Source organism: Phoca vitulina, unplaced genomic scaffold (assembly GCF_004348235.1).
Source record: "Phoca vitulina isolate PV1807 unplaced genomic scaffold, GSC_HSeal_1.0 scaffold8, whole genome shotgun sequence".
Lineage (NCBI taxonomy): Eukaryota > Metazoa > Chordata > Mammalia > Carnivora > Phocidae > Phoca > Phoca vitulina.
Window position 1 is genome coordinate 46,595,609 of NW_022589711.1, and position 25,497 is coordinate 46,621,105.

Genomic DNA, 25,497 nt, shown 5'->3' on the forward strand with positions numbered 1-25,497 from the left:
CTAGTAGTCAGGGCGGGGCATGCTTCTCTGGTGCGCATAGGGATTCGGTGGCTGACCGGAGATATTTGCCCTGACTTTAGGGAAGATGCTCCCATCTGCTCCAAGATTGCTGAAGCCTGTCGTCTGCTGCAGTCTCAGGTTTTGAAAGTCATTCTCAATCAAGTTCTGTTCTTCAATATTCTTGTTTTTGTTCCTTGGGCTATAAATGGTAACAAGAATTAGGATCTGACAATGGCAGAAAGTTCCTTGACGCAAATGTTAGTTCTTTTAAAAAAATGTTTTCAAATTCTGAAATAATTTCAAATTTACATATAAGGTACAAACCAAAAAATTACACAGAGCTTCCATGCATCCCTCACTGAGATGCCCCAACTGTTAACATTTCTGCACCATTAAGAGTAAGTGCTTAGCCCTGATGCCCCATTACCCATAATACTTCACTACTCCGTTCAGTGTACATTCCCTAAGTTTTAGGACAGTCTCCTCATAAGCTCTCCGTAACCATCAACACCAGAACATAAACACTGATCCAACACTGCCATCCAGTTCTGTTGGTCTCATGCAAATTTTGCTAATAATGTTACTATTCTTAAGGGTGCTTTTGAGTTATATATGAAAATAATCATAGAAGTCAAAGAGAAAAGACGATCTGTGATATAATTTTTCATTCAAGCAAAGTCAATGTCTACAGAAGTACCTCAGCCAATAAAACAAGTTCAAGGTATAAAGATCTTACAGGGAGAAAAAGGCATTTCCCAGGGTCTGCTGTAGCCCCTCAAGGACCTCAAGTGTAAGTATTCAAGGCCCAGTAGAAGCACTTGGAGGTGAGGGAGGTACCCACCTCCGATGAATCCTGACAGTGACCCTTCCTGCCTTCTGGCCCACAGACCTGCCCCTGCAGTGCCCTGGACCGCTGGAGTGCAGACTGGACCGGCTGCATCTGTGATGTCCACAGTGCACTCCCAGGATGACCGTCGCCCACCGGAAATGTCGTAAGGGAAGACCCACTCACCCTGTGACCCCAGTAGCCAGCCTAGCCTACAACAGAGTTCTTGCCCTTTGGGAGCACTCCTGTCTAAGGAGAGGAGGAGAGGAGAAGAGGAGAAGCTTCATTCCCTTTGAAATGGTCAAGAAATTGTAATTCTTGATGTGTTCCCAAGAATCAGAATCTGAGGCTGAACTAGGAGCAAACCCAGCTCTGCAGCAGGAAGCAGGAGCTGAGAAACATAGCTGTCGTGAGGTCACAAGGTTCCACACGCAGCCGCTGAGGATGCTGGAGACCCAAGACAGTTAGGCAATCCTCCTAAGGAAGGAGGAGACAGCCTTGCTCCAGAACAGAATGTTCTGGCCATCTTCCTAGAAAAGGGAAGGTCATACTTCTGGTTCTCAGCTTTGCATCCTTATAATAAAGGCTTTGGGGAAGAGTTAATATCAAACTGGAATAATAAAAAAAAAAAGAAGAAACAAAATCTATTTATCCTCTCACATTATAGTGCGAAAATATCTATTCTGCCAAAATATAAGATATGAGTGAAATGTTACAAACAAGCAGCTTGTTTTTACCAAAGTGCATCCCCACTTGGCACATTTCGAATGGAATAGAGGTAACAGTGTTCTCTCTCCCTGTTAATGGCGGGAACTTTATCATAAACCTTAACAATGTATATATTTTTTAACACGAAGGGCACCTGAGTGGCTTAGTTAGTTAAGTGTCTGACTCTTGGTTTCAGCTTAGGTCATGAGCTCAGGGTCGTGAGATCGAGCCCCGAGTCGGGCTCCATGCTCTTGGGATTCTTCCCTCTGTCTCCCCTCCCACCCCCCGCACGTGCTCTCTCTAAAACAAGCAAAAACCAAAAACAACAACAACAACAACAACAACAACAAAACAACAAACTCACACAAAGGACACAAAATTATGTCTATACCATCATTTAAAAAGAAAAAAATCTGGAAAGATATATGCCAAAATGCTAGTTGCCTCAGGGTGGTAAGTTTTGTGAGTGGTTTTTTACTTGTGCTCCTTTACACATTTTTCTGTTTTCTTCATAATCACGAATGGCTTATATAAGCCAAAGCAAATTAAGGTAAGAGAAAAAGCCAACAGTATTAGAGAGGTCTCGCCTCATCTCCCTTCTCTTGCCCCAGCAAGGCTAGGTATGTTTTGAACCTGGAGCGTGACGCCGGTGGTGCGAAGCCCTAGGGAAAGGGATACGTCCACTCCATACCTTGCTAAGAAGATCAATGCAATCACCAGGCAAAGAATGAGGGCACCGCCAATGCTGCCCACGACAGTGAGGATCAGCTGAAAATCTGGAAAGGAAAAGCAGAGAGTAGGCACAGCCTCCCACAAGCAGCCCCCATTGCCTACTGCACAGGTACATGTGTTCCCAGAGGTTCCTGGCTGTGAAGACCATCAGGCTGTGGTCCCCGCCCCCACCAGGGCCAGCTTGGGTGCCAGGCTGGGGGGGTACTGTGTCTTCAGAACCCAACCGGAGGAGGCTGCCTTGCCAGATAAAAGACCATAAACAACAGAGGCGGCCGTGATGGGGGGGGGTGGGCAGGGCCTTCCTGGGCTCTGCGGACGATGAGACATTAACGGAGGGGAGCATCCCATCCTAACCTCTGCTGCCTCTGCCTGCCCACCACGTCTGACCTTGCAGATAAGCAGGGGGAACGAGGCTGGAGTTAAATTTGTCACTAACAGAGGCTTCATAGAATCAGTGAGGGGAGAGCTCGTGGCGACCATTCTCTTCCCCTAGTCTGCTCTGGCTGGCGCCACCGAGCCTGGCCAATGTGGCTACGAGCTGGCCTGTGCGGACGGCACCCACGGCAGATTTCAAACACGCAGTATGAAAAAAAACAAACCTAAAATTTCTCATGGAAAAACACTTACTGATGACATGTTGAAAAATATTTTTGATATCTGAAGTGAAATAAAATGTTATTAAAATCAAGTTCGCTTATTTCTCTTTAATACATGTAGTTAGGATTTTTAAAATTTGAAATTAAATATGAAGCTCCATTACATTTCTATTGGACAGTGCTGTTCTAGAACCCTCTGTCTCAGATTTCTGCTTCATGACTGCCATAGAGGCCACCTCCAACCTGGATTCATAGGGGTGTAGACCATGTCTGCAAAGGGATTTGGTCCAAACCTCTCACTCTGTAAGTGTGCATGCTGAAAGCCCAGAAGGAAGGAAAGACTTAGCAAATCCAGCCTTGCAACAAAATACAACAGAAAGTGAGAGCACTTTTCATCACTAACTTTGTGGCTGGCTGAGAGGCCAACAGTAATGTTTCCTTCATCTCGGATCATCAGTCTTTAGTTCATTATGTAAAATTGTAAATGTAATATAATTAAAAATATAAAGTTAGTATTGTCCCAATCTGGTGGGGGTGGGGTGTGGGAGAGAACGAAAGCAACTGAACTTGCAACAACACGTCACAAGCTAGTAAATGGCTCGGGGACCAAAAGACTTGAATATTTAAACGGTTTTTAGTTCTGCTCTCCCATGACCACAGACATTTTTGGAATATACTGGTCTTTTATCCTTGCTGGTGATAGAAAATGAACAGAATGTTAGGACGCCCAGAGCCCACCTCTTGGGCTGGGTTCTGTTATTTTCTATAACGGGGTGCTGCTGCCCAGGATCTGAAGGCAGGCATGGGACGGCATGACCCATAAAGAGATTGTCTCGCTCTTTATGAAGGGAGTCAGAGACTTTGGAGTCCTGGGCAGAATTTTGAATGTGTTCCCTATTTCTCAGAAGCTTAATAACAAAGCAGAACTTTTATACTCACTGTCTTCACAGTTGACTCCGCTGTAGCCAAATGCACACCTAAAATACAATAATGGAAACCATGGTACAGTCTCTGCGGGGAATATGTCAGAGTTCCCACCCAACCGCCATGTCTTCCTTTCCATCTGCCTTTCATTCTACCTGCCCCCCCTTCTCCTTCTCCTCTTTCTCTTTTCTTCCTTATGCTCCTATTCTTCCAGGTGAGCAACTTCCATGGAGCTCTGGAAGGCTGAAGAGGGGACACAATTCCAATTGGTCCCATTTCCTACTGACTGAACCCTCCATCCTCTGAGCTTCAGGAAGATTCAGCAATTCAAACTCAGCTGAAGCCCAGAGGCATGGAGCATTGCGGTGTGGGGGAGGGGGCCCTCGGCTGCAAGGCCCCACGGCTCTGCCACCTAACTGCTGCCCTGTAAGCTGGGGCTTGTTATTTACATTCTCTGAGCTTCACATTGCTCCCTGGCAAATGGGGAACTAATTCGTTCCTGACAGTGTTGCTGTGCGACACGTATTACCTAGCACGGTTCCTAGCACACAGAGAATGTTCAAGAACCATCAATGCTGATGACGATGGTCTGATGGTGCTCTTATACCTACCAACGTATGGCAGCATTCCAACATCCTGACCCTAAACCCATGCATGTATCTATACGTTCTATCCTTTGGCTAGCTCCCGTTGTGGTAAGATGAAAAAGGAGCGACTTCTTACTCTTGACAGACCCCACGATCATCTTTCTTGTAGCCCGGCAGGCACACACATTCAGGGTTCCCGCCGCTCTTATTCACTAAGCACTGCTCATTGTTGTCTGCGTTGCAGGTGTCAGGACACTTTACAGCAGGAACTTCAAAAGAAAATTTCTGAGTTATTTTCAAAAACAACCCCTTCAACCCCAAAGTGATATGTCACAGAACACAATTTTTTAATATTGCTTTCTCTGGGTAAAGTGGGGGGCTGCCTGGCTGCGCGCACGGCACGCTTTCTGTGAAGATGCACACGGGCTGCCTCGCCACGTTCGTGTGTCTAAAGCCCAAATCCACACCCCTCAGACTCTGGAATGCACACGGAAACGTGAGCAGTAAAGCTTGTATTTTGCAAATGAAAAAGGAGAGAAGGTAGGCATTGTGAAGAACACTTAACAAGCAAGTGAACACTCACCAACACACACAGGGACCTGGGGGTTAGGTCTTTCCATCCCCTGCTTGCATTTACACAGCAAACCATTGCTACAGTCGTCGTGCTCATTTTCTTTTTCACAACCATAATAATCACACAGAGTTTGAGCTGAGAGGCACAGACAATTCAGAAATATGGTCAGTGAGACAATAGGGAGAGGAATTAGGTCAGTGCGATAAATAAATGGTTGTTGTTTTAGGCCACTAAGCTTGGGGGTGGTTTGTAACACAGCAAAAGTGAATCGTTCCAGCTGTGCCAGGGGGCTGGTGGGTCAGCCTAAAGGGGAAACAGGGCAAGGAAGGCTTTCTGGGATCATCTGGAAGCTACAGCTTGGTATAAAGCCTTCTTGTTTCTCCTTTCTTCCTACCTTCCCACCTTCCAAAGAGAGGAGCAAACTGGTCAGTGTGATGACATGGGCGGGGGGGGGGGGGGGGGGGGGGGGGGGGGGACGGCTGGAAAGGAGTAGAACCAAGCAAGGGAGGAGAGGGAGGAAGAATGCCTGGTTCACTGGAACTGGGCCCATCTGTGGATTCAAGTCTCCTGCTTTTCTTGCCCCCTTCTCACAGAGAATGGAAATGTTTACAAAAAGGTAGGTCTTCAAGGGAACTTCGAAGAAAAGTATTGAATGCTTACGATTATATCCTGCAATGTCACCACTGCTGTTTTGAATTGCTTTTCTAATTGATTGAGACACAGTCTTCTCACTTTCTTTCGTAGTTTCTGTGAAGATGTTTAGGACCTCGACCACAGCAGTCTTGTCACCAGCACGCACTGCTGATCTCGCCGAAGGAGAGGTGCTGAAAATGAAACGGATCCATCGCTTGATGAACTGAACCGAAGGATCCACAGACCCACACTCCTGTCTCCTCTAGTCCTGACCCACTGTCCTATATCCACAACTGGGGCCCAAATACGGGGGGCCTGGAGGTGCAGTAAGATGGCGGTTTATAGGCCCAGAGATCTAGCTCTCTTCGGTGTGTGCTCAGAGGTCATCTCTAGCTAAACAATGCCCTGTTGGAGGATATTTTTTTTTTTAAGATTTTATTTATTTATTTAATTGACAGAGAGAGAGAGACAGCGAGAGAGGGAATACAAGCAGGGGGAGTGGGAGAGGGAGAAGCAGGCTTCCCGCCGAGCAGAGAGCCCGATGCGGGGCTTGATCCCAGGACCCTGGGATCATGACCTGAGCCGAAGCTCAATCAACTGAGCCACCCAGGCGCCCCCCTGTTGGAGAATATTGAGAAAAGTTGTGGACAATCCTTTTTAGGAGCTAGAAGCCTGGAGCTAACCAGAAGTAGAACAGGTAACATCTGAAACTAACTTGTCCCTTTCTGTAGAAAATCAAGAGTAGGTCTCTTGCTGAGCTCGTACACGTGATACACTGAAATAAGGAGAGTGGGGTGTAGGGAGCATGAGCGAAGACCACTACATCAGAGCCCCAGATACTGAGTGCCTGCGCCCCAAGAACCGCTGTGCCAAGTTCTAATTCTTCCACTGTCCAAGAGGAATCAAGTGATACAACCACTGAAAAGAGACGGGGGGGAAAAAGGACTTTCAAATACTCCTTCCCTCTCCAACCTATGGCTGTGTGTTTTCAAGACTCATGACTTTTGAGGAAACATCAGAAGCTTGGAAACATAGCCCAACCCGCTTAGGAAATGTTTACAGCCATGTTAGTTCTTCAGAACTATCGAGAAAATCCAAAATCCAAAATCAGAACCAAATTCTGTTTTTTAGGAACGGTCACCACAAAAGGAGTGCAAAAAACAAAACGGGCTTCAGATTCTAGCTGAAAATGACTCATTCACGATAGGATTTAGAGGTGGCCATAGAATGTACAGGGCAGTGAGCAAAGGATATTTGATACAAGTCATTTGATAAAGAGATCAGTTGAAAAATGACCAGAAATCTCTGGTATCATTTTGCAGCAGGGCCTAGGAAAGAAAAGCCATCCACAATTCATTCATTCAAAGAACCTACTAGCGCACACTCTAATTTAGGGGGCAAGATATTACAGTGAAAGGAACAATGGAACCACTGCATATTTAATAACAGAACGGCATAGCATAAATGGTCAGAGCAGTAACCTTGGTGCTAAGAGGCCTGAAATCTAGACCCAAGATGGCCACCACCTTTTGTGGACCAAGACTAGTCACAGCTTCCCTGAGCCTGAGTCTCCTCCTCTTTCCGAAGAGAGAATTGCAAGAGAAATTCTGAAGATCCTTCCAATTCCAACGTGGATGCTATAGAGAAAGAGCTCAGGGAGCAGAGAAGAGAGCACTGGACTGGAGCCGAAGAAATGGCTTTCTAGGTGAGAGAGGGCCCTGCACACCCCTGAGGTGCCCGAGCTGGTTCGTCTCTAACACTGAGCTCACAAGTAGAAGTTTGCCTCCGAACGCTCCTGGCTCCCTTTCAGTAAGTCCTTAAAAAGCAAACATATGCCACAGTATCGGGGAACACCCCCCCCTCCCCGGGACCAGCTCTCCATCACACTTGCAGGGTTCCCTGTTCGGGAAGGGACACAGACAGAAACTGCCACGTGTTGAAATCGACTATGTGCCAGTCACTCTGTGTGGGTCATCCTTCACATGGTATCCCACTTACTCCTCCCGCGGTTCCAGGAAGTCGATCAGATCATCCCAGCAATGCAGACGACATAACAAAACTTTAGAGAGGTTGAAACACCTGCCCAGTCACACAGCAGGAAAAGTGCCAAGGCCAGGAATGAAGTACAGATGTGGCCGACGCCACCACAGCCCACGGATCCTGTCTTTATCCAGTCATCCCTGATGCACGAACTCCCTGCTGTCCGCTAAACCAAACCTAAAACATGCCCTGAAACAATGCAGAGCACTTAGCAGCAGTCTGCTGTGTACCTACGTCCAGCTTCAGGGCCTCTGCCTGCTGCTTGCCCTCGCCACGTGAGCCCCATGCATCCCATTAGGCTGCCTGCTGGCCTCCTGGCTACCAACCACAGAGGCCCCTTGTTCACTGCCAAGCTCAAAACTCACCACTTTTATAGGAGGTCTCCTCTGAATTTGTATGTATCAAATATGTATACTGTGTCTTATTTCACAAAGGATTTGACAAAGCTCATAAAGACAAATGCAACAGTAAAACCATAAAACATAACTACATTAGGGCTGCTTTCTCTGTACAACTCCATTCATCTTAGAACATTCTTTCCCTGGCCTGCAGCGCATGTGTATTAATATGCTTCAGAGAAGGCCACCATGGAATCAGTAACTTCTTGAGACTCCTCTGCCTCTTTGGGTCCCCAAATAAGCATCCAACACCAGTCACTGCATATTGATACATTCAATAACTGCTTGTTCTTCCTGCAGGAAAGAGCTCACTGCTGGCCCTTCAGTAGCCAGGTATGTGATTGGGATATTCCTGTCTCCCTCACTCCCTCCCCCACCTTGAGAAAAGAGATGACCGTGAGCCATTCATTCTCTCCCTGCCCTCTGGAATGCACATTCTAGGGGTTGACCAGGTGTGGTTTTAGCCAAGGAATGAAACCGAACAAACTGGTCAGGGCGATACCCTGGGCCACGTGTACAAGTTGCTGAGGAGCCAATCACAGACAGCATCTTGCTGCCCCAAGCGCCCACCTGCCCATCCAGGCCAGGGTCAGAGTGACATGGAAAGCAGAGCCCTCTGCAGCACTCAGACTGACCACCTCTTCTTGTGACTTGCCACTGGAGGGCCTTAGATAACTCAAGAGAAGACCAGAAGTTAGGCAAACAGACACCTGCCTCCGAAGTATCCCATCGGTCCATAGCAAACTTACCTTACTTTATCAATTACAGTCTGTCCGTAATCAGAATTGTCAAATGCGTTCTTAAACTGTGGAGGAGGAGAACAGATTTAATAACTACCACAAAGAGGGGGAAAATGTGATACTGTATCAGAGTTTTCACACAAACACATTTCTAACTTCATTTGTATAAATACACGTGGCTCATCACAGCAATTTGTCCCCATTTGATTTTTGTTCTAAAATAATACGATTCTGCTATGTCAGAGTTATCCAGGAAAAATACCTAAGGCACCCAGCCAAATTAACAATCATACTTTTAAAAATAAGGTGACTAACTTACTCAGTTTGTGTTTTCAAAGTCCCCGTGAAGTTTTGCATATTTGGTTTGCACGTTTGTTAGACTTCTCTATAAGCATGCTTCGTGCACTCATCAATTCTCCCAGGGAACACTTACTTACTTGCCCACCTTGACAAGCATCATGCCAGAAACAAACGGCGGAGACAGGCGGGTCCTGCCCTGTGATGAGTCAGGGGACTACACCGTGAAGTGGGGAGAGGTGAGCGCCATAGGGCAACGCAATCTACCACAGAAATTCAAAGACACTCTCTTCCAGTTGCCGAGAACCAGGGAGGGCTTCATAAAGGAGACCACCCTTAAAGCATTTTCGGAATCGGTGCCAGGATGGGGAGAGGAGGAAGGAGCCTATACACAAATGTTCAGAAGCAGCGTGCCTCAGAAGGGAGCAGGCTGAACTGGGAAGAATACCTGAAGTCAAATTTCTCCGTGTCAGCTTTTGCATAGTGGTTTGAACTTCACCTTTCTCCTCGGAAACCTGGAGAAAGCAGTAAATTCCTACCGCATAGGGCTATAATGTTGTCAAACGAGATGGAATATATGACACATGGCTTTGGGAGCTGGACGGGGCTCCAAGCACGGGTACATCTTACTAGGCAGAATTGTGTTGAGAGCAGACAACTCTAGATACTCGCAGAGAAGGGGCCAGAGATAAAGCTGGAACCTCTGGCAGGGGTGAGGTGGAGGTGGGGTGAGGGTCCCAATGAGGATGTAAGTTCACTGATGCCAAGAATGGGGGTTTGTTTTCTCTTTCTGATGACATAACATCCCCCCACCCCCACCCCACAGTACTCAGTACAGGGCAATCCCCAGGAAATGTTCTACAAACACTGGCTGACTGATGACTGAACGAATTAAATGTGAAAGACATGACCTTGGACATGTCTTCCCCTCTGTGGGCCCCAACTTCCGTATTTTATTATATGAGCATTGAACTGAGTTGGTGCAACCTTTTCATAATCCATGACTTTTTATTATTTTTCTCCTCATGGCGATCCAATGCTCTAAAGATCATGGCAACCAATGTCATTTTAGAAAAGATGTTATTTCTCTTTTATTCTAGTCAAATTCAAATAAATTTGATGCTCTAATTCATCTGGGTAGCCTTATATCCAGAATACATCTACATGCCTTTTAATTCTTTTAAATACTAGGAATAGCTGGTATTTCTGTAAACCATCGGAGGCCTGGCAGTTTACTTAGGACAAGTTCACTGGATGACCTCCAAGGTCCCTCTCATTTACCTACTGACCATTGCCCATTTAATTTTCTTATTCCCAAAGAAGAGAGATTACAAAATTGGCATCTGGCATAGGAGATTTTTTTTTTTTTTTTAATCTTCCAGGTCACCCTTTGAGGATGTTGGGCTATACACGTCTCAAACTGAAGGGCTGTTAAGTCTGGACAAGAAGGCAGGAGCCATCCAAACAGGCCTGCCGGGCCTCTATGCACAACAGAGCCAGCAGGTGAGGAGGCATTTGAGAAGCAGCCTTGTGGTCAGGCAGGTCTGAGTTCAAATCCCCACCTCCTCACTCATCAGCTGGGTGACCTGCGGTCAGTTACTTAACCTTCCTGATCCTTGGTAGCCTCATCAGCAAAACAGCACCGTAGTACCATCTTCCCCACTGGGCTGTTTTCAGAATTTGAATTATTACACATAAAATGCCAGGCACATACGCAACAGGGAAACTCCAAATCCCTCTGCAGACTGTCCACTTGGATCCAGCTGGGTAGAAAATGGACCCTGCGAGACGTCGCAGGGCCTGAGCTAGAACTGTCCCGGCTACAAAGTCTGCTAAGGGGATCTTGAAAAAAATTTATTTTTTTTTTTTTTTTTTTTGTCTCTGGGGAGTCGCAAAAGAGTTCTGGCGTATCCCCTTCAGAAGAAAAGCTTCCCGGAAATTAGAAGAATGCTCTATCCCCTCCCTGGTCCCTCTGAAATTATCAAGACCTAACTGAGATCAAGTCTTAAAATTGGTATCTGAAGGGCATAGGCGTGTAGCAGGAGGGGTCTTTTGGACACCCATACCCAAAGCAAGCTTGGGGGGATGTAGTGGTCACTGCTCAGTAAAGCCACAAGACAACGGAGGGGTTCCCTGGAAATAGGAACACATTGATGTTGCTATCCTCAACGTACTGAATATCATCCAAGTGGGCCAATTGGAATGTAGGTCCAGGATAAGAGGTAAGTCATGGCCAGCTGGTCCATCATGCTTAGGTGTTATGACAAGGGGCCAAGGCCAAGGCTGGGCTACTAAAGCCACGGTTTTTATCCTAGCAGCACCAGGCACGGGCTGTTTGGTCATGAGCACCAGCGCTCTCTGTGCTATCTGTAAATCATTCAGACAATGATGTTTTATGTTCTACTAATTCTGCTAGCAAAACTCTTTTGTAATAAAATAATTCTGAATTGAAAGATACAGTCTTCAATGTCTTCTTTAGTTCTTAAAAGTGTTTCTACACTTATGGTTCTAAGACATATTTACAGTCTACTGTTTTTTCCCTTTAAAATTAAACTTTCAGAAACATTGGCTCTATGTCCTCTATACGCTCTTTCAGATCTAACATCTGTGGTTCCAGAATGGAGATTTCCATCCCTTTTCATGTTGACACATTCACTCACAATAATCAAAATGAAATGAAGCTATTGTTCATTTTGACATTTTTAATAGTGGAGAAAAGTAACAGATATTAAAAAAAAAAAAAAAAAAGCCAGACTGGTATAGAAATGTATGCAAATTTGATCGTAAAAAGGAAAAAAAATCTTTTCAATTCTATGAAAATATTTTATTTTAAAACATCATGTATTTATGTGTCCATTTAAAAATATTGTAGGGACACCTGGGTGGTTCAGTCAGTTAAACCTCCGACTCTTGATTTCAGCTCAGGTCTTGACCTCAGGGTCATGAGTTCAAGCCCCACGTTGGGCTCCACACTAGGCATGGCTACTTAAAAAAAAAATTCTGGGGCGCCTGGGTGGCTCAGTTGGTTGAGCGACTGCCTTCGGCTCAGGTCATGATCCTGGAGTCCCTGGATCGAGTCCCACATCGGGCTCCCTGCTCGGTGGGGAGTCTGCTTCTCCCTCTGCCCCTCCCCCCTCTCATGTTCTCTCTCTCATTCTCTCTCTCTCAAATAAATAAATAAAATCTTTTAAAAAAAAAAAATTCTAATAGCTTCTGTATCAGTGGGTATGGCATGGCTGGAGCAAGCTTCTAAAGGCCCTCTGCCATGCTAGGTGTTACCCATCTAGGTGCAGGATCATGGGGAGGCCCAAGGGTCCCAGAGGAGGGGCCTGGGCAACCAAGCACCAGGGGGGTTAGGACAGCTGCAATTTACCAACCAGTAAGGATGCCTTTCACTATTTTAGCAACTGGAATAGCTGAACCAGTGTGTACTACCTGAGCACCAGTCCTCCATGCTGCAAGAAAGTGTTAGAATGAAGAACACTTATATAGGAAGAAAGGTTGGAAAATACTTACAAAATTAGTAATTTGAATATGTAATCTTTGGTAGGCCACAGAATTTTCATCTCCCAAACCAGATACTTCTGATACTTTTACTCTAATACTTCCAGGGAATAACTTTCCTGAAATTCAAGCAGAATCTTTTTATAATATTTAATGTGAAGAGGGTTAATTTCCATTTTGTTTAAAATATAGATTATTCTTAAAAATTCTAAACATTATGATATTATAGGAAGTCTGGAAAGATGAAAAATGTGACCCAAAATTCCATCCAACCCAACACAACCATTTTTGTTTTGGTGTATTTCTCCTAGTTCTTTTCTTCCATGCATAGTTTACACTGTCATAATGCCATGAGTCTTCTTTATCTTTGTTACATAATAAGCATTTTTCCAAGTAATTACCTAGTCTTCATATCTATCTATCTATCTATCTATCTATCTATCTATCTATCTATCTATCTAAGTAGGCTCTACGCCCAATGTGGGGCTTGAATTCATGACCCTGAGATCAAGAATTGCATCTCTACCGACTGAGCCAGCCGGGTGTCCTCCCCATAACTATTATTTTTTCTTTAAATAACTATTACTTTTAGAGGCTGCATAATACTCTATGAAAAATGTGTTATCTTCATTGATAGTCATTTTTTGGTTTTCATGCTCTTGATTATTTAAAAGTAAAAAAGTTTGCAGCAAACATCTTTATGCACAAACCTTTCTATTATTTGGGGTCATTTACTTAGATCCCCAGAAATGAGATTATTAGTGCTGAAATATGAACACCTGTTTGGCTTTTGGAATATCCCTGTGGTCCCTCTAGTTTCCACTGAGATAAAGCAGGAGCGTTTGTTGCCTATAAATTATCTTCTACCTCTACTAAACCAACGGAGTCACCAGGTGCCCCAAATCCTCTACCTCTACCATTCTGGAGGCTCTTTTTTGACATTACTTTGCATTTTCTGTTCTACTTTAGGTCTGAAATGCAGCTCTGCAGGGTTCATCCCTTGTAACTCACCTTTTTTGCATGTGGAAGAGTTATAGTAATATCCTAATGTACACAGGCAAATATGGGTATCATTCAGGGTAACACATGAAGAACCACCTTTACAGGGAGCTCCTTGGCAAGGATTTCTGGGAACTGAGAGAGAGGAAAAAGAGATTAAAAATCCACAGAATGACAACAGATGACACCGAGAAACATACTTTAAAATCTTCATGCCTCCCTCCTGGGCACGTTCTAGTCTTTGGTTGAAGAGCATATGCCTCTACGGAGTCTGTTGTGGAAATTCTGGAGCCAGGTGCTTATCAACAGTAAAGGCAGAGGTTGGTGGGTAGAGTCTGCTCAGAGAGACAACCGTCTCCTAGTTCCATCTTCAGCATCTTTGGATCACAAGGATCCTTGAGAACCTTGATATCTGGTCCTCTAATACCAGGTAGGGCTTCCTAGTACCATTTGAAAGAGAGCGTCCTATTTTCTAGGGAATTATGAGTAACTGTCTTATAGGGACAGGCAGGAAGCCCCCAACAGAAAGGAGGTATTTTTGGGGGGTTAGCATACAAGGCATACAGATACAAGAAGGAAAGGGATGGTAAGGGGACCCTGCAGATAGAAAGTTCGCAGAGGAAGTGATGAGGGCACACTCCACCCCCTGGCTTTCTGAATGGATGACTTGAATGGATGGTGAGAATTATATTGCAATGGTTTCTCCATCACTGGTTGGTGCTCTCTGACCAGGCATCTTTCCTCTCTCTGGAGAAGTGGTAGGACTGGGGAGTGGAGTTAGGTCAAAGGAAAATAGTTGTCTTGGCTGGCCATTTTCTCCATCTCTGTCAGATGAAATGATTCTGGGCTTTGATTTCAGAAAAGATGGAGTGACTGATCAAGAGGTGTTAATGTTCTTATGAACCTATAGGTAGGAATTGTTGATTTTTTTAAAAGCTATATATAAGGTACAATGTGTCAAGCATCTTCCCTTTTGTGATAAAATGAGGAGAATATGCACAAACATACAAATATGTATGCTTGTATTTGCACACATTCCCCTAGAGATAGATATGAGAAACTGGCTATAGAAGTTGCCTCTGGGGAAGGGAACAGGAGTCTGGGTCCTAGGGGTATAGGATAGGAGGGAGATTTAGTGCTTACTGCATATACTTTTGCCCTGTTTAAGCTTCTTTCCTTCCATAACTGTGGGTCTAATGTACTTTTATTTAAAAAAAAAAATCAAAAATAAAATAGGGCTGATGAGGATACGGAGTAACAGGAATGCTCATACTGGTGGGAAAACCAAATGGTACAGCCACCTTGGAAGACAGTCTGGCAGTTTCTTACAAAACCACACATACTCTTACCATAGGATCCAGCAAGCGCACTCCTTGGTATTTACCCAAAGGAGTTGAAAACATGCGCTTTCAAAACCTGCTCAGGAATATTTATGGCAGCTTTATTCATAATTGCCAAAACTTAGAAGCAACCAAGATGTTCTTCAGTAGGTGATATGGATAAAACCATGGTACATTCAGACAGTGGATTATTATTCAGAGTTAAAAAGAAATGAGCCATCAAGCCATGAAAAGATATGGAGGAATCTTAAACGTATATACTGAGTGAAAGGAGCCAACCTGGAAAGACTAACATGAGTCCAACTACATGACATTCTGGAAAGACAAAACCATGGCAATAGTGAAAAATCACTGGTTGCCAGGAGTGGGGGGTGGGTAGGGGATGAATAAGCAGAGCACAGTCAATTGGTAGAGCAGTGCAAGTATTCTATGATACCGTATAATGGATGCATGTCATTATACATTTGTCCAAACCCACAGAATGTGCAGCAGCAACGGGGAGCCTTAGCGTAGCCTGTGGACCTTGGGTGATGATGCTGTGTCAGTGAAGGTTCATCAGTTGTCACAATGTACCCTCTGGTGAGGGATGCTGATAATGCGGGAGGCTAGCCTCAGCTGTAAGTAAGCAAGGATGGTTTGGAAGATCCCAGGGAAGACATTGAGTCAACTCTACTCAGGATACACCAGACAAGTAACTCCCGGTAGGCTTTCTCTCCCGCAGTGAAGGGCAGACCTGCCCGCTGGTTCTGTGTGCCAGGAATAAGGCACAAGATAGTACAGCTGGAAGGGATTTTGGTGCCTATTTAGTTCAGTCACGTGTCACGTTATTACGGCCGGGGAAGTTGAAGCCAAGAGAGAAGTGACTTGCCCCTCCCCACAGTGAGCTAGTGGTCGGGCCAGAACACAAGGCAGCTGCCTGCCTGCCTCTGGGAGAATGTCTGGGGGAGCAGGAATGGCTTAGAAAAGCTCTCTTTCCTGACTCCGGTAGAGCTGGCTGTGCAGCTGCGCCCCAGGTGGCCCAGCCTTCAGAGTGGGCCCTTCAGACATGAAAGCAGACTGGGGCCCAGGGGTTCTGTACAGGCTCTGGCCCCACTTGCTTAATCATCCGTCTCTTAGATCTGTCGGAGAACATGGGGGGAAACCAGAAGAAGTCAGTGTGGGGACATCAGCTTGCTCTGTGACCTTGGGCAAGTTGCTACCCTTGCTGCGCCTCAGTTTCCCTGAAAATGACAGGGTTTATGTAGACCCTTCAAGCCTAGATCTGAGGATTATTTTAGACCAGGGGTTGGGGAACTATGACTCAAATCTGGCCAGTCTTCAGTTTTTGTAAATAGCGTTTTACTGGTATACCACCAGGCTCATTCCTGTGTATATTGACCATGACTGCTTTCATGTTAAAATGGCAGAGGGGAGTAGTCACAACAGAACCCCTATTGTGGCCCGCAAAACCTAAAATATTTATTAGTTTGCCTTTACCGATAAAGTTGGCTGACCCCTATTCTAGACCAAACTTTGGGAAATGAGGCAAGTGCTTCCAATAATTTTGGCTTGAGGTCAATTGCCATCTCTTAGTATTCCTGAAACATCTGTCCTTTGGACAATGGCCCCCATCCATGTCTAGGACTGTTTGAGCACTGCTGTTGTTTGGCTCTTTATCCCTCAGGCTCAAATTCCATGAATTAACTCAAACTCCAAACTGTGATCGGCCACCATCGTAATGTTCATTTTTCACTAACGTTGTTAAGGAGTCAGGGCAGAACTGACTCCTTCCTTAGGTAGATCAGTGAGCTAGACCAGTGGGGCTGGCGAGACAGCGCTTGTTTGGACCTCAGAGAAGCTGAAACGATTTCTAAAAATCCCCTGGAGAGGTAGCTTGCGTGATGTCCACATTCATAAAAGCATTCCACATCTAGCTTGAAGTGGCACAGGTGGGAAGGAAAGGAGAACAGAATGAAACCATGGGTTATCTTTTAGGGTCTCTGCCATCACTACTAGCCTTTGTGACTCAGTTTTTTAATTCCAGGGGTTCATAGTCAAAGAAACCTTGGGTGTTTTGATACCCACTTCCCTCCGCCAGCAGAACACACTTACCCACCATCCTCCACAACGCCCTGACTCCACAAGTAAGCAGTCTTTGAGGGAAGGAATCGCTCTTACCTGTGGGACGGGAGTTTGTGGTGCTGATCTTGGACGAAGTGACGTTGCCAGAAGTCACTGGAGTAACAGCCTCTGAGGAATTATTTTGCGTGATTGGGGTGACGGTCGATCCATTATTGCTCATTTGTGTTGTTGGAGAAGGAGCAATTGAGCTTGAGTTACCACTTACAGGTGAGGTGGTCTTAGTGGTGGTGTTACCTATAGGTGATGTTTTTGCAACTGTGCTTGATTTACTTTCTGTAGACCTGACAGTGGAGACTGGAACTGTACTTGATACAGAAACTGAAGTAGATGGAGTTGGTGTGGCGGTAGTAGAAGTAGATGAAGCTAGTGTGGTGGGAGTAGTAGATGGTGTGGTGGTAGTAGAATTAGATGAAGCTAGTGTGGTGGGAGTAGTAGACGGTGTGGTGGTAGTAGAATTAGATGAAGCTAGTGTGGTGGGAGTAGTAGATGGTGTGGTGGTAGTAGAAGTTGTGGTGGTAGCAGTTGTGGAATGAGTACTGTCATTCGTGATTGAACTGAGGGCAGGTATGCTTGACTGGGCTGCTGGGGGAACAGAGATACCAAGTTTCAGAAGACAGAACATTCAATACATAATGGCAATTGCTATTATTTAAAACTAGTTAGGACCCAATCATTCTTTTCTGAAAAACAAATACAGTTGACTACATTAAAAATGAAAGTACATGGGGCACCTGGGTGGCTCAGTCGGTTAAGCATCTGCCTTCAGCTCAGGTCATGATCCCAGGGTCCTGGGACTGAGCCCCGCATCCGGCTCCCTGCTCAGTGGGGAGTCTGCTTCTCCCTCAGCCTGCCCCTCCCCCTGCTTGTACTCTCTCTCTCTCTGACAAATAAATAAAATTAAAAATTAAACAGACAAAACCGGAAAAGTGTTACCGAAATCTGTTACAAAAAGTTAATATGTATGAAAATGAGTACCAAGAAGTAACATTGCTTCTGCCTGCAGTTGCAGAACTTTATGAATCTGGGTTTAACACTCCTGAGTAGTCCTCTGTGAGGACAACTGAAAGCGCCAGCAGGGGGCGCTGTTATGACCTGAAAGTGGCCTCCTTTTGTCTTTACAGTTTAAGGCAATTGTCCTCATTTCCCATTTATACGGCATTTTAGGGAGGGTTGGGAAAGGGGTGTGTTTAAAAGAATGATGAAATAAAAATACTTAGGTAAGTGTGTATTAAACTTCCTCCCCCAATTTTTTTTCTAGTGTTATTTACCCATTAGTAATTTTAGACATATTATTTTTTTAAAGAGTAAAATGAAGAGAGATGATCTTTGCCCTAAGGGCTACGGTGATCATCAGAGTTGCCTTTTTTCAACTCTTAGGAACCCTTGGACACATGGCGTAGTAAACACTTAGTGGTCCAGTGATTAGTCTTCTAGAACCCTTCATTGTCTCAAAGAACTCTGACACTGACAACCAGTTTAAAAAAATATTAAATGCTTTAGTGAGGGAAAAAAAAGGTTTTAGTGAGGAAGCAATTCCTAAACCCTCAGATATTTAAAAAACAAAACAAACAAACAAACAAAAACCTGCTGATGGCCCCTGGGTCTGTGAGCCCCAGGCTGGCAGAATCTGGCTCTTCACCTTCAACAGGGCCTGGCTCAAATAATCATTAAAGGTTGAAGAGATAAACAATCGCTCTTCCAGGAGCAAGAAAACAGTTCACCAGGGCATCATCTTGACCTAGTTCCGCTTCTCTTTCATCTAACAAGGGCTTACCCTGTGCCAGATAGTAACTGTGAAATTGATATGAGCATCCACATTTGACAGAAGAGCCCACCAATACCCAGAGGGGTTTAGGGATTTGCCCAGAGGTAAGCCTTAATTCCCATGTGGAAGGGGACAAAAGACTCTGGATGCTAGAACCAGAGATTAAACCAGGCCCTTTGGGGGCCAAAGGAAAGGCTACTGGGCACCAGGCCCTTGACACCTACTGATCTGTTCTTGTATGGCCTGAGGAACTCTGGAGGACAAATCTCTGACTTGCTGAACCCCACACCCCATAGTCCAGAGGCCCCTTGACTTCTGCTCTGTCTTCCTTCACCACAGACTGAAATGCCATACGTCTTTGAACAGAGTCAGAAAATAGCCTGCTGGGCCATGGAATTGGTACCTTAAGCCTGCTGGTTCTATCTCCAAGACAGCAAACGTGATTAAAAGAATTAAAAATTGTAAAATGTTGGGCACCTGGGTGGCTCAGTTAAGTGTCTGCCTTTGGCTCAGGTCATGATCCCAGGGTCCAGCATCGGGCTCTCTGCTCAGCAGGGAGTCGGCTTCTCCCTCTCCCTCTGCCCCTCCCCCCTTGTTGTGCCTGCACACGCTCTCTCTCTCAAATAAAATCTTAAATAAAATAAAATGTAAAAATAGCAATCATTTAAGAAAAATTGTAAAATGTTTTCTTACCTGAGGTTACAAAAAGGAGGCTGAGAAGAGTGAGGTGAGCAAGGGCTTTCATTTTAGATGTTCTTACTGGGCAATCCAAGGAGGAAATGACTTCCCGTCAACCGTCTTTAGTTTTAACTCGCTTTTGGGTACAAATTCCAGTCATTAACTGACGTCAGCCAGCCAGAGGCAATTATTTGTTAGGGTTTGGTCCTATAACATGGTTATCTTCTGAGCTTTTGAGATAAAAGAAGTGGGCCTGGCCTTAGAGAGTATTTTTCTGTTCGAAATATTCTATACAAATTATTACCGTCCAAAATAGCTCAAAACAGCCTAAACATCCTTGGGAGGTTGTGTGGGGTGGGGGGGTGGTGGGGGAGTAGTTAATCTCTTTATATCCCAAATGTCCCTGGGCGACCATCTGTTAGGAGGTCACCATTCCTTTGAACACCCAATGAGAGCTCTGTGCTCCACTCCCGGCCATTTGAGTGTGGAGATGCCGTTTCCTCCTGCTATAGCTGCAAGAATCCCAGGGGAACTCTACTGTGGTTCCCCACACTGTGGCCTAGCTTTTGGGCAGCCTCCCTGATGGTCACTTCGAGCAACTTTGTAATGCTGTCTCCAGGCTTCCATGGCTCTCCACACAGCACTTCACCTGGACGCGGCCCCCCCCATTCACGCCCTCAAACATGGTCAATCTCCAACTGTAGCATTTAGCCTAACTTTACCGAAGGCTAGTGGTTAACAGCTCAGGGAGTGGGAAATGCAGTGCAGAAAAAGGAAAAACTTAAAAACAGTTGACTATTTGTCTTCACTCCTGGTTGTTCGCTGGCCTGGCTGCCTGCTCCCCACTCCTCTACTCACCTCTTGTCCCCAAACCCCTGAGAACCCCTGACTTCTCACCACATTTCAGGAACCAGCCCCGTCACTCTTTTTTTTTCTTTTAAAGATTTTATTAATTTGACAGAGAGAGACACAGCGAGAGAGGGAACACAAGCAGAAGCAGAAGCAGGCTTCTACGGAGCAGGGAGCCCAATGCGGGGCTCGATTCGAGGACCCGGGGATCATGACCTGAGCCGAAGGCAGACGCTTAATGACTGAGCCACCCCAGGGCCCCTGAAGTGGGGGCTTCTTAACCCAGGCCTCCCTCCCTACAACTGAGAACACCAGCTCCCCCAGGGTCTGGCCCCAGCCAGAGGGATGAGTCCAGTCACTCCTCGTGAATATTAGCCAGAGTTTTACCTCTGACCTCAGTGAAGACAAATTTTTTATGTTATTACACAGGTTACTTCTTTGCTGTCCCAAAAGTCTCCACTCAGGAATAGGATTTCGGGTTTGCTCTTATATAGCCAAGAGGCCCATTTAAATATTTTTCCCAAACAAAGAAGGCCCGTGCTGTTACTCTCAGCTTGAAGGATTCCTGGCACCAGAAGTTAAATCAAAGCCTCTTTTACATCTTTTCTTTTTTCTTTTTAAATTTGCTTTATTGAGTTAGGTCTAATTTACATCAATAAATGAATCCATTTAAAGTGTAAAACTGAGTTTTGATAGATGTATATACATGTGAAACCACCATTATAATCACCATACAGAACATTTCTATCACACCCAAAAACTTCCTCTTGCCCCTTTGCAGCCCATTCCTCCCTCCACCCCCAACCCCAGGCAACGACGGACCTGCTTTTTGTCACTAGAGATTAGTTTGCTTTTTCTAGAACTGTATATAAATGGAGTCATAGGATATGTACTATTCTATGTCTGAATCTCCCCCTTAGTACAATGATTTCAAAATTCATCCATACTGTTGTGTATATCAGTCCTTTCTTTTACAACTTTCTTGAGGTATAATTTATGTAAAGTAAACCACACATATTTCAAGTCATGATATGGGCATACACCTATGAAATGATGATCATAATCAAGATATCAAACATTCTCATAATCCCCAAAAGTTTTGTGCCCATCCATCCACACACCCCCAGTCTGAGGTAACCACACATCTGCTTTCTCTCACTATAGATTAGTTTGCATTTTCTAGAATTTTATATAAATGGGATCATACAGATGTAGTGGGTTTGGGAATTTTTATTTTTTGGTCTGGCTTCTTTCACTCAGCATAATTATTTTGAGATTCATCCATGTTGTTGTTTCAATAGTTTATACATATAATTCTTCATTCATTTGAAAGTATTTCCTTAGGATAAAGTCCCAGAAGTAAATTTCTCAGGCAGAGGGTCATTTTTTATGTTATTTCTCAGTGAAAAAAACCCATTTTAAAAGATTTTATTTATTTATTTGAGAAAGAGTGAAGGAGAGAGAGAGAAAGTATGGGGGGGAGGGTCAGAGGGAGAAGCAGGCTCCCCACTGAGCAGGGAGCCCGATGCGGGGCTCCATCCCAGGACTCTGGGATCATGACCTGAGCCGAAAGCAGACACTTAACCGACTGAGCCACCCAGGCGCCCCCAAAAACCATTTTTTATAGCTCTTAATATCTGTTGCTGAATTTCCGTTTGAAGGGAATATAGCCTTTGTAAGTTTATGAAATTATCTGCACCCTCACCAGAACTGGATATTATCCATGCAAGCATTTTTAAAGATGTAGAGTGTTATTTCATTTTGTTTTCCTAGTAGCATGTCTTTGAAATGAGTGAAGAGTATTTTCCCCACATTGCTTTATGAATTTTATTTTCTCTTTTATAAATCCATTCGATTATGACAACCAACTTTTGGAAAATAAGTTATCCAAACACACTGTGAATCTGAAGACCCAGGACTATACCTCATTTACTTTGCATTCCCTGGCCCCTGCACCTCGAGCAAACTGAATGGCATTTGCCCATTCTTTCCTTTATTCCATAAATGTTTACCAAGCACCTGCCAGGTACCAGCCGCTCTGCTGGGCACAGAGGAGTGAACAAAGCAAGAAAGCTCTCGTGGACGGTGGGCAACAGGCAACCAAACCAACATTGTGAGGAAGGTCCTGGAGGAAATGAACAGGAGGCCTGTGGTCAGGTGGGGAGAGCAGCTCCTTTAGCGGAGACCACCAAGAACCCTCCTTGCCTTATCCTGCTTCAGTGCTCCCCCGACTTCTGCTGTTGCGCTTGGAATAAAATCCACATTCCCTGGGGGATCAGGCCCCGGTCTGCCTCTCTGACATCACCACTCCATTATCTATCTTCTGGAATTAAGCTCTTGGAGGAGCTAGATGGAGGGGCTTTCCCCAGGAAGTAGCTTGACCTCTCACCTGCTGGCGGAAAGGTGCAACGGCGAGGTTCCAGGCAGGTGCGGACACTCCCTCTCCGCCCAAAGACACTGTAATCCAGCTGTCCTCAGAGAGGAGTGAGCGCTTCTGGAGATTATAACACTGCTCTTAGGGGTGCTAGCGCCGGGCCCCGGCTTGTTGCTCTTCCAGGGAAAACCCGCCATCAACAGAAGGAAGTATGTGAGCACCTGTGTGGGGGTTGCAGTGGTTTCTGGTTTGTACCTGTCAGCTTCCCCAGCCCATTGACTCCTAAGATGAGAGACGACTCGATGAGAGCAGGGCCCCCCGAAGTGTTCCCCGGACCATGACTTGGGAACTTGTTAGAAATGGACATTTCTAGGGGCACCTGGGTGGCTCAGATGGTTAAGCGTCTGCCTTCGGCTCAGGTCATGATCCTAGGGTCCTGGGATCGAGCCCCGCATCGGGCTCCTGGCTCAGTGGGGAGCCCGCTTCTCCCTCTCCCTCTGCCTCTCTCCCTGCTCATGCTCTCTCTCTCTCTGTATCTCTGTGTCTCAAATGAATAAATAAAATCTTAAAAAAAAAAAAAAGAAATGGACATTTCTAGCTGCAGCCCAGACTTACTGCATCGGCCGTCTGTGTTTTAACAAGACTCCAGGTAACTCTGATGTGTGTGTGCTCAGGTGTGATGGCCAGTCTGCCCGTGGCACACAAGATGATTTTAAGTGCTCTGTGGGCACCATTAGAAAACACTGATTCCCTTGGAGGGGGAAAGTACTTGCCTTTTCAAATGTGGTTCGGTCAGGGGCGCCTGGGTGGCTCAGTTGGTTAAGCGACTGCCTTCGGCTCAGGTCATGATCCTGGAGTCCCGGGATCGAGTCCCACATCGGGCTCCCTGCTCGTCAGGGAGTCTGCTTCTCCCTCTGACCCTCCTCCCTCTCATGCTCTCTGTCTCTCATTCTCTCTCTCTCAAATAAATAAATAAAATCTTTAAAAAAAAAAAAAAAAAATGTGGTTCGGTCATTGTGATTACACCAGGAGAAGATCACATTTACTGCCACTGTATCTAACTGTGCTCTGATGCTTGCGTATTTCCCTTTACAAGGAAGACAGAGCAACCCCAGGCGCTGAGCCTTTGGCAGAGAGAGCCACCCAGAACCCACTAACACAAAAAACAATTGTATTTATTTTATGGTGACTTAATATTTATGGTAAAGGAAACCAGTTTTTTATTTGAGGTGATGATGTAAAGTTTAAAAGTAAATTCATTTGGGTGCCTGGGTGGGTCAGTCGGTTAAGCATCTGCCTTCGGCTCAGGTCATGATCCCGGGGTCCTGGGGTCAAGTCCCACATCAGGCTCCCCGCTCAGGAGGGAGTCTGCTTCTCCCTTTCCCTCTGCCCCTCCCTCCTGCTCATGTGCGCGCTCTCTCTCAAATAAATAAATAAAATCTTAAAAAAAATAAAAGTAAACTCATTTAGGTACATGGGGTGCCTGAGTAGCTCAGTCAGTTGAGCGTCTGACTTCAGGCTAGGTCGTGATCCCAGGGTCCAACTCTGGGATCGAACCCTGCATCAGTCCCCTGCTCAGCAGGGCGTCTGCTTGTCCCTCTCCCTCTGCACACCAGCCCCCATGCTCTCTCTCTCTCAAATAAATAAATAAAACCTTAAAAATAATAATCAGCAAATTCATTTAGGTCTTAAATAAGCCGATTTCAAGAACAATATTCTAGAAGAAGGAGTAAAGACAGTATGTAGTTTGCCAAGAATCTTGAAGGTGGTACAAAATTGTCTGACATTCAGAAGGCACCAAGCTAGGACACATCCTTGGGTGAGTTGAAGAAAAGGTCCTTCAGACTTATGGGGGTGGGGAAGCAAACAAGTAAGTTAACTAAAAAAGAAATACAAAATATCAACACCATGAAAAATGTCACATTACACTAGGCAAAGAGAAAACTAAACCAAGCCTCAATGGAGCTGAACTCTGTTGTTTTCTAATGGAATTTAATCAGGTAAGTGCCTATTCTTGGGAATTTGGCTCCTACACCCCCCAACTGTCAGTCATGGGGGAGGTCAATGACGTTTAACTTGACATTCAAGGCTTAAACTCAACTGGCAACTATCCCATTAATCTTTAACCAGACATTCTTTTTGTTGGTCAAGTTAACATATGAAATGTCTCTTCTGGGGTGCCTGCGTGGCTCAGTTGGTTAAGCTGGTCAAGCATCTGCCTTTGGCTCAGGTCATGATCCTGGGGTCCTGGGATTGAACCCCATGTTGGGCTCAGCCCTCAATGGGGAGTCTGTTTCTCTGTCTCCCTCTGCCCCTCCCCCCCTTCTGTGCTTGCTCTCTTTCTCTAATAAATGAATAAAATCTTAAAAAAAAATGTCTCTTCTAAGAAGGAATTTTTGACTTGGCTTTCTAAGGAATGGTTTTCTCTATGACAAATTTGAAATAAAACCTCAGCATGTACTCACAAGCAATTCCCTGAGAGGCTGCTCAGCACTAGGAACCAATTAGATCCTATGACCATAGGCCTGTTTTAGGGCAAAGATTTAAAGAATAATAAAAATTGCTGTTGGCAATGGTGTGCAACAAATAGACCTTATACACAGCCTTTGAGGGAAGAGAAAGTTGGCAGTACGTTTTACAGACCTTTAAAAATGGACATACCCCAACTTCTGGAAAAGATGGCAGAGTAGGAGGATCCTGAGCCCATCTCGTCCCATAGACACGCTGAGATTACAGCCAGATTAGCACAACTAACTCTGAAAACAACCCGAAGACCGGCAGGACAGACTTTCCGCAGTGAACTATAGAGAGG

At 45.2% G+C, this 25,497-nt stretch overlaps 1 protein-coding gene across 1 annotated transcript in view; it reads right to left on the bottom strand.

Annotated features, from left to right (window-relative positions):
• MUC13 (mucin 13, cell surface associated) overlaps window positions 1-25,497 on the bottom strand; it is a 55,242-nt gene continuing 29,745 nt past the window's right edge. Inside the window, exons 2-11 of the mRNA XM_032406252.1 lie at window positions 17,326-17,601; window positions 13,571-13,693; window positions 12,572-12,678; window positions 8,768-8,823; window positions 5,608-5,771; window positions 4,957-5,082; window positions 4,510-4,642; window positions 3,802-3,839; window positions 2,226-2,310; window positions 1-199 (exon numbers count right to left, since the gene is read on the bottom strand). Coding sequence (XP_032262143.1) covers window positions 1-199; window positions 2,226-2,310; window positions 3,802-3,839; window positions 4,510-4,642; window positions 4,957-5,082; window positions 5,608-5,771; window positions 8,768-8,823; window positions 12,572-12,678; window positions 13,571-13,693; window positions 17,326-17,601 — 1,307 coding nt within the window. The remainder of the gene's footprint in view (window positions 200-2,225; window positions 2,311-3,801; window positions 3,840-4,509; window positions 4,643-4,956; window positions 5,083-5,607; window positions 5,772-8,767; window positions 8,824-12,571; window positions 12,679-13,570; window positions 13,694-17,325; window positions 17,602-25,497) is intronic.